General features: G+C 37.5%; 1 protein-coding gene across 1 annotated transcript in view; it reads right to left on the reverse strand.

Annotated features, from left to right (window-relative positions):
• The window catches only part of LOC117235471 (aquaporin AQPAn.G-like), a 33985-nt gene extending 29366 nt beyond the window's left edge, over positions 1–4619 (reverse strand). The window contains exons 1-2 of the mRNA XM_033497517.1: positions 4397–4619; positions 2908–3037 (exon numbers count right to left, since the gene is read on the reverse strand). Coding sequence (XP_033353408.1) covers positions 2908–3037; positions 4397–4492 — 226 coding nt within the window. The 5' untranslated portion in view covers positions 4493–4619. The remainder of the gene's footprint in view (positions 1–2907; positions 3038–4396) is intronic.
• Positions 4620–9934: the final 5315 nt, after the last annotated feature.

Consider the following 9934-nt stretch of genomic DNA (forward strand, 5'->3'; position numbering starts at 1 on the left):
TTTTAATCCGCAGCGAAAGGATTAATTCTGATTATTCGGTCATAAGTAGGAACGACGAGACAGAAACCACTTAGCGCGTAATTTTCTAGTTTAACGATTAGCCATGAATGAATAATACGGCATGTTTCTCGGTAAGTAGAATTCCGAACTCGTGCGACTCGGCTCTGTTTAGTAGACATAACACGTAGTAACTTGTTGTATCCGAAAGATTCGCACGATTCGACTCGCGTGCGACGTGCAATCAAAGTCAAGGTGAAATCTGGAAATTTCCAAACGTCGTGGTTGAATCACGCCGGTGTACCAGATCTCTGTTACACCAAGATCGGAGAGATCGTGTCGTGTCGCGGCATCGAGAACCTGACTTTCTATGAACGGTATGATAGATCAAGAAAGATCAATCTTTTTCTATTTATGTTCTTCGGTAAGACGCTGAATATGGAGCGCGTAGCGTTGAATAAAATTGTTTCGCTACGTGTAACGAATGGATGGATACAGGTTGCCGTTTTCTACGAAGCAATACATTTTTCAAAAGATCTTTCGGAAGTCAGCAGAGAGAATTTGTACTGCGTAAAGAGAATAGACACGTTGAGTCGTGCGCTACAGAGGAAGTATATTCTGTTTAATTTTTCTCTTAATTTTCTCTTTATCGTTTAGGGATCGAAGTTTTTGTTTTTATCAAATCTTTGGCAGTTCGAAGCGTTTGAGTCAGTTGCTTTCGGTAAACTGAAACAATGAACGTGTTGCGACAGGTATCGAGATTTGTAGTAACATTAGCACAATTTTTTAATTTTAGAAGTTTATTAATTAGAACGACGTAAACTAGAGGTGCACGCGAATGTAAATAAATTTAGCATTTAGCATTTAAATATAGCAAATAAATATAGCATTTAAATAAATCATACTAATTTATACATAATAACCAATGATCGTTGTACGATGCAAAGAATCTGAATACGTATTTATGAGCGTAATTTATTTATTTTTAACGATTCCTATAATTTACGTCCAATTAATGAATTTACGTTTTATTGAAATTATACGCTCGAGTACATTAAATGTAAATTGGTGGAAGATCGTGAATTTAAATAATGTCTTATACATAGATTTTAACGGAGAGAGTAATAGGTCAACTTTAATTAACGAACGTTAATTTAATGGCCGACATTTTACAATTGAAAGATAATATTATGTTAATCGAACTTACAGTTATAAGTAGTCCAATTTCTGCAAATACTAAGCAAATTAATTACAGTTGTTACTCAACAAGTCTTTGATACGTGTAACCATCGTCATTTGCATGCATTAGCATTGTATCATATAGGCAATAGCGAGTCGCGATCTGTCGAGAATTCTTTCAGTCAAATTAAAATTAGCAATCCATGTATCGCGACTTCTCCGTCGATAAATTGGTAATTGAGAACGATTTTCTTATTTGACAGATTTTTAAATATCTTAAATTGTTAAAGATTAAACATTTTTAAACATTTTTTTATGCGTTCTTTGAATGTTTCATACTAATTTTCTAAAACAGTTTCTCCCGCTCGATAATTAATTTATATGAACAATTTGATATATTATCGTACTTTCGAACAACGTGTAAGAAATTCAGATACCTGTATTTGGTATTTAATGCTCGCAAGAACTATAGCACGTAGATGCGTTCAAAAAAACTTACAATAGACACAGATATCCATTACGAGCGATGGAAGTTGTACGTGGTGTTTTAATTACTTCTCGGTATAGCTTAACGTGACACACAATAAGCGAAGTGGAAAATTTTTTTCCGCCCGTATCCTCCGTATAACTCGTATAAAACAGTGTGAGTTCGGCAGGACACAACGTGTCAACAAATTTCATGGTAATTGCGCAATTATCTCTCTCGAAGGACATACGAGTCCATGTAAACGTAGATAACGTTGTTCCTTGCAAGATGCGTCACCATGAAATAATCGCATATCAAATTAATCGATAGCGATCACGTGCTTTTTTCTTTTTTTTTTTCTCACCGGAAATACATTTGTCGGTATTGACTGGTTTTGTAATACCGTGTATCAAGTCTCTCGTTTCGTACATTTCCACACCTTTGCGTTATGTGGAAATGTCACGCACCAGTATGCTAATAGGTGCTACCGAATTTATATTACTTCCTACTATATTCCATCCTACACTACAGGTAATAGTTCTTCCATGTAGAATCGTGCAGAGCAGTTGGTCGTTTACTTAGTATAATTATCGAAATTACGCGATTTAGTAATTAGAACGTTACTTAATTAAAACGAAAGATATAACAAAAGACTTGTAGGAATAGCCAGGTTTCGTTTTAATATATGGAGTTATACCTACATAATATGTAAAATGGTTATTGCAACGAACAGATCGAAATTATTTACAATTTATTCACACGTGCGAGACAAATTTATTACTGTTAATGCTTCCAAAGTAGATTTCTAGACTACCACTGTTGATCTTGAATCTGACAAGTCTATCTCAAAATTGTGCGAATGTTCCGCACATTAACGCCAGGTTCATCATGAGCTTTGTCTACATTATCCCTAGGAGAAAATCTATATTATATGAAACTAACATTTATTTATACCGTTGTCAGTGCTTCGCGGACGAAACCTTTCGTTTTCGTCGAGTCCCCCTAACATTTTCGATCTAATTGCGCGTATAAAGTCAGCCTTTACCCATTACGTTACACGTTATGCGATGTTCTATATAAATCTACGTTATAGCAAGCTGCCGTGTCGGAGTACGCAAATTGTGAAACAACTTGATACAATATTATGAATTAAAAGTGATGTAAGATAGTATAGAAGAGAGTGTAACGCGATGACTAAAATCGTAATGTAAAATTACCATGTGTGTCGTTACAATAGAAGAAGATTAGAATCTGGCGGTACTTACGATTATACCTATCTTGAACGTCTTCGTCATCCTTTACGCTCACTGATGCATGACGTTGCGATCTCTCGGTTTCAGTAAGTCCTTCCGGAAATACGGTAGACACATTCATATTACCAGTCGACTTGTAAAACTGCGAACAACACAGAATACTTATTTGCAGATTTTGAAATTTATTCACCTTTGAATCATTAATTGCAATCTAATTTTCTGAAAATCACTGTGAATCACTGTTTTAATTTGAATTCAAATATCATTCTAAAGGCAATTTAATTTAAAAACCACGTACTGATGGATCATGCTCTGATCCATCCTCTATTCCTGTAACACGAGTTTCTCATTGTCACTGTAAATGTTTAAGACAAGTAACATATCGGCTAAAATAAATATTTAACGAACGAACGCAATTTACATTCATGACTGTTGTCGAAGTAAACACGCGTGCAATTAACAGAAATTTTAATTTCGTTCGGTGAGGAACGTTCCGTGATACTGTTGGATGTGTGTTTGTCCGATCGTGTTTCCGGATCGTATTAGTGATATTGCTAATTCGACGTTTAAATTCGATCTATTAGCATCCTAGCTGATAACGTATTGCAAATGTTAGCGGTAATTTTCGATACCGGAACGATGTTTGTCAAACACAGGAATCAACCGTCTGTAAAAATACGTGCCAGCGAAGGTAAAAACAAAACGAATAAAATCGATTTTAGCTATTAAAATTTCCAACGGTCAGTCGCGAAAAGTGGTCGATCGTTACGCTTCTTTTATGCGACGAATATATTATAAGCGAAATGCTTTTTTCCCCTACCGTAAACATACATTCGTTCCGGTATTCGGTATTAATGGAAAATACTGTTCAATACATTACACAGTTACATTCTACAGACGATAAAACACTAAATTTCAGATTTATTCTTAAAATACGGAAATACGAAGTACGAAATGCGGAAAGAATTTTTGTGATTGGGTCTGTAGACTTTTCAAGGCACGCTAAAATTTTCTCAAATATCATACGCACTTTTCCTACGATATAAATACACCGCGACCGTGTTCTGCCATTAAATATTCTCGAGACATTGTTTGATAAAATTGAACTCAATTGTTATCAATGCATCGTTATCATCCTATGCGCGTTACACTTTCGAAAGGAAACTAAACCGGACGAGTAAATTCCTCTACGCCCTTCTCGGACAATTAACTCTGTAATACGAAATTAACGTTTCTCGTTGTTGCATGCTTGCCGATTTAATCTGACTAGCTAAATTTTCATTTTTTAAACTTATATTCTAGTCGCAGGAAAGATAAGCATCTGCGCGAAAATAATATATAATAAAATTTAATCACCGAGTCGCTTCTGAAAAAATCGTAAAAATAAAAAAGAACTAGTTACCATCGAAATAAAATATGTACGTTACGATTGTACAGCACAAAATAATAGAAATTAATAGTCAAACACTTTTCTAAAAGGGTGACGGTAAATTGCACTCACAGGGTTTCGCGCCAACTGCTTGGCGGTCGGTTGTATAGTTAAAAACTCGTGCCAAAGATGTAGATAGGAAGGTCTATTGCCTACTGAACGTTGCATCCCTCGGTCGACTTATAGGAAGGCGATTCTCTTCGCCTAGGTCGTGTCTCTTCGTCCAACTATGAACCTCGCCACTGCGCACTTCGCCTAAACCGCGGCCACGTGTCGGAGTTTACGCCAGAGGATCGGGGTTAACCCGCGAAATTCTATGAGGACAAACTGCGCGTGAATGGACATGCGGGGGAAGCCGGACGTTCCAACAATGATTCCAACTACGAGATGTTCGCCAATTGTGAATATAGCGTGACCAACCGAGCGCCAAGATCTCATGTACACGATGCCCTTGACAGCAACCCTGCCGCAATTGCGTGACGCGAAGATGGTCACTGAACAGAAAACACAAACCGTGTACTGTGATCAATCTTCCTCCTATGATAATGCGATGCTTTCGACTAGACCGACGTCCGTCACAGTCCTCGAGTTATTCCGCGCGCTGTCTGTGTTTTTTTTCCTTTCTTGGAACTTCTAACGAGCCACTAGAAGCGCTACCTTAATAAGTACAATCTGAACTGAGAATACGCTAGCTCAGAAAATTGCATAGCTCTGAAATTGGACGAACGTACGCTATTAATCGCATTTCAGTATACGGCTCGTTTTATCATAAACGATCTACGATCCATCGCTTGTTCGTTCGTTATCCTTTAAAACGAACTATCTGTACTGTAATATTTTATTGCGACTCAAATGAAAATAAAACGCTAGGAAAAAAAAATAGAAAGGAATAAAACATTATTCGGCCACCGATCGTCGGTTATCGCGCGAATTTATCTACTCGTTTTATGAAATGGTTTTCTAACGAGTATCCACTGTATCAACCCTTGTCGATGGTAGTGTGCACTGGTCCCTTGTGTATTCTCGAGTAATTATTACGATGGAAACTTCTAGCAAACTAATTCCAACTTCGACTCGACGATATTAAGGACGTTGATAAGAGTATGGTTGGAAGGTCGTCTGGACGGTCTTCGACCGCGACTTCCGGTCATCGCCTGCAACGTCTCACGTCTACCGGCTAACGGCTGGCCGAGATCTCGCTGATACGATTCGCAAGTGGATCGTCGTTGCATCGAAAAAGAATCTAGTCTAGGCGAAACGCGTAAAAAAGAATTTATTCAACCATAGCCGACATAGAGACCAAGCTTTTTGAATGCGGCCGTGAAAGAGTATTTTACGTTCGACATAAATCAATCCTTGCACCTTTCTCGTGGCCTATATCGGATCCGTTAACTGATATTACAGCGATAGCGAGTTCGCGTGCAGATAAAACCGCGACAATTAGCATACGTAAGGTCAGTCGATGGATACAATGAGAAGGAGGCGCGATGGAACGTCACACCTGCAGTGTCTTGCACTCGTTGGACGATCTACGCTCGATACTGGGATCGTTTCAGCATTTGTTTCGCGATAACAACTCACTTTTACGTAAAAGTTTACTTTGGCGATTATTTTGTTGCTGAACGAGACGAGATATTTCAAGGTAACAACGGTCAATCGTTAATATCGCGTCTGTTATCGGTTATCGTGATACAGAAAATGTTATTTAACACCAAAGGTAAAATATGTAGAATGTAACAGAGATTTTACATAGAACAATATAACGAGCGTATCTCGCACGGCGAATGCGCCATACATGTATACGTATAATGAAATAAGATAAGATTCCGACGCTACGGTTCGTGTTTTCTATCGCAGTTTAATGCGGCATTTTTTAAATTTAGCGGTACGATTATCGTATAAAACTATATTTTATAAAATTACAGGTATTAATGCAATTTGCGCAGAGATAAATAAAAATTGAATTTTTTTAATTTCTTTAAAGCGAGAGAAGTTACAAGAATCATTGTTCATTGCACGATACTTATATTTTACAGACATAAATCCTTTATCGTAATACTTGATGCACGCAAACAGAACAATTGTACAATTATTAAAGTTTCATATCTACGTTCCGCTATTTCTGCAGTATCATACACTTTCATCGAGATCTACGGATGTACTAACATGATGTATGACTTGCTACCATTAATCTAATGACAACTACTTCGAACAATTATACCAAACAGTAAATCATTTGCGCCGTTCAATTGGTACACACTGTTTTAATTAGATCGAGGAACTCGATAGAGAAACAGCACATGCTACGTCTACATACGTCGGTTACTGGTTCTCTGTACTATCAATTGACTGATAACGATACAAAAGTAGATTCTAAGATTAGAAATCACTCAATCAACGATCAGACTGAAGGTTTTCATGCAAATACGTATCCTTACGGAGATAATTAAAGAAACAGAACGCGTATAAGGATTCGTCTCATCCTCTAACTTGCATAATTTTGCTTCGGATATTTTTTATATTTTTTCGCATATCACGCATTGTTTTTTTATATATCTCATAAATGCATAAAAATTCTCAGCTTATCGATAACGTTCGAGAGCGGTTTGCTCGATCTTTCTATGAATTTATAGTATCGTGGCATGTGCTTCTTGTCCGCGGAGCCTCTCGATCCAATTTCTACGACTTCGTTTCTTTTCGCGAAGGATACTTTGTCCGAAGATTAATGAACTTGTACCATCGAAACAGAGCTTTGTCAAGGCCGACAGAGAAGGTGTTCCTCGAACAAGCACATACATGCTCTAAATTGAGAACCAAAAGGAGATTAGGGTGTGTTTAAGGCGAGGCGGCTGTTTCTCATTACATTCCGACTTCTTAATGCCTGACACATAACAGCGTCGGTGCTACAAATTTCGTGCACACCTCTTCTCCGAGAATCAATGCGATCTTACCGATTATTCCTTTTGCCGTTCCAGGGCATCCAGTGGTCGAAACTCGAAATTCGCGCAGGGAACGCGCGTCGTTGAAACGTTCATCTTCTTCCAAGCCATACATGGTTCATCGACATTGAAGAACAGTTAGATTTCTGTGGAGAAAAAGAACGACGCGTTTGTAAGGGGGAAGATAATTGCCAGTAGCGACCTATGTGCGCGTTGTGAGAACGATTGTTCGTGTGTATAACATACAGAGCGCGTGTACGCGAAGAAATACATTCTTATCAGCCAGATATATGTTCTGCGGAAAAACAACAAGACGATGAACCAGTTGACAGTGGTGAACTCGTAGAAGGAGTGCTAATAACGATAATGACGATGATGATGATGATGATCCTGTTGTACTATCACATTCTCAGGAACGTACGCAGGCTTATTACGCACGTACGTACAGGGTAGACCAAGAAAAAGAATGTTTTCCGTCGAAATATCTCTTGAACGAGATAATTTTTAGTGGTTCACGAAATTCTGAGAATCTGAAACTGACATATCCGAGATACAGAAGCAGTTTAAATAACTGTATACATATACAATTTTAGTACATATATGTGTAGCGTGTATTTTAGGCGCGTATATTATTATTATTTAAGTTTTAATAATTTAATCTTAAGTTTCATACCATACATTTAACTCTTTAAAATATTCCGTCCTTTTGATCCACCCTATATACGTATACTAGGTCTGTAAAGTAACAGAGGCTTCCATGAACGACTTCGTATCAAGTTTTGAGTGTGCACCATCATGCGGAGGACCTTGAACTTTACCGTCGATCTAAAAAAGGACTAGAGGGAACGGTATAGTACGATTTTCGAAATGAACAATTTGCCCTATGAAAAATTATTATTGGAAAAGGCCGTCATTAATTTCATTCGATTCGAAACGACGTTACGATAGATATATATGGTTGTCGCTTCTGCGATTTGTCTGGTATCGAAGAAATGAATTTGTTTAATGACGATAAGACGCGAGCCAAATGACACGGGAGAGATTAGCTAATTATGACATTATTAATAAACAAACATAACGAAGGAACGGTACACGATGTTTGATTAACGTATAATGGTCTTTTTATAGGAAACCACTCAAGATTAATTAACATAACGCGGCAAGTTAATCTCGTTAAGGCACCTGATATATGGACGAATTAAATCATTCTCAAGTAGAGAATCAGCGGAGGCGTGCAACGTTGCGTTTAGAAATGCAGATTGGCCATTCGATCAATTTGTAACACTAAACGGTTCATCCTGTACGATTATTTTTATATCTGATTGTAATTAACCGCGAACATATACCTTTCGTAAATTGCATAATCTTTTCAAGGAGTTATGCTACGTAAACAGAAATTTATTCCTAACGACGCAATGACGTTTCCTTGCAGCGATAACTGCGATCTGACAATCTTTAACGGTTCCTTCGCTTTTGACGAACGTAATGCAAGAATATATTCACGCTCGACACTGTCTGTATGGCAACAGATACGGATGGCCTGCACGGGCACCGTTAAATTTGTAGCCAATCGTCGTGAACGTTCGATTGAACGTTAAGAAAGAATGCTGAACAAATAAGGGGGTAAACCCAGCAACTTGTCAATCTGACATATGATCGAAATACGACGGTAGAGAGAGAGAGAGCATTGTATCGTTGCATACAAATCGCAGGTAAGAGCTTTCAGGGGTACGTGGTCACGCGCGTGTTACTATTGTTTCTGAAGTTGTTAGTAAAAAATATTTAACCCCGCTGCGTTTCTTCGGTTATTTCCGACCCAATTGTATTTTTCTAACAATAGAAAATATCTCGTGCTTCGATAACAGAGAGAGAATCCTTATCGTTATTTTTCCAGTTTCAATTTCAAGTTGAATCTTCTTTGAACGTTACAAATTCTTGTTATTTCTTAAAATCGGTGTGAGTTTAAAATATAAAAATTCGAGGATCGTGGCAGAGTCAAAATACTAGAAGTTGAAATACTAAAATCGACCTATTTTCGTTTCAAAGAATCAAGTCGAAATCGAGGTTGCGTCATGAGTTCAATAAAATGTCACTGCTTCAATAAAAAATACTAATTGTGCACTTGGCGAGATTAATCAACGGATGTAGTAATTTCTAAGTATTTCTTTGCATCAAGGTTGGTAGTAAATTGTTGTTCTCCTTTCTTTCCTCAAACGATTTGTTTTTTATCCAATTATATTTCGCGAAAAAGAAATAGATCTGCGGTCGAGTTTAGAGGTTTTTCCTCGAATGTAATCGCGAATACGCAACTCGTAACGTTCTGCATCGGCTGTTCTGCGCGGAAATCTCGTTGTCGACTACGTTTCCGTTTTCTAATTGGAAAACACGAACTCGCTTGTTGCAAATATCGGCAACGACAGATACGATATTAAAAAAAAGGGAAACATCGATCGCGCGGAAAATATAGCAAGTAAGATTATTATTTTGTAATTTCCGAATAATTTTAACGAAATATATTACGCGTGTATATATACAAATATACACCGATACGTGTCACGAGCATTATTATTTGCTCGTTCTTTCACATCTCCATGTATTATAAAAACTTCCTTTCAATTTCCTTCGTTAGCCTATGAAGGACATTGGTTTTACTCTCATTCCGTTTAATTAT

The sequence above is a fragment of the Bombus vosnesenskii genome, unplaced genomic scaffold, assembly GCF_011952255.1.
Source record: "Bombus vosnesenskii isolate JDL3184/JDL3185 unplaced genomic scaffold, Bvos_JDL3184-5_v1.1 scf7180000013316, whole genome shotgun sequence".
Taxonomy (NCBI): domain Eukaryota; kingdom Metazoa; phylum Arthropoda; class Insecta; order Hymenoptera; family Apidae; genus Bombus; species Bombus vosnesenskii.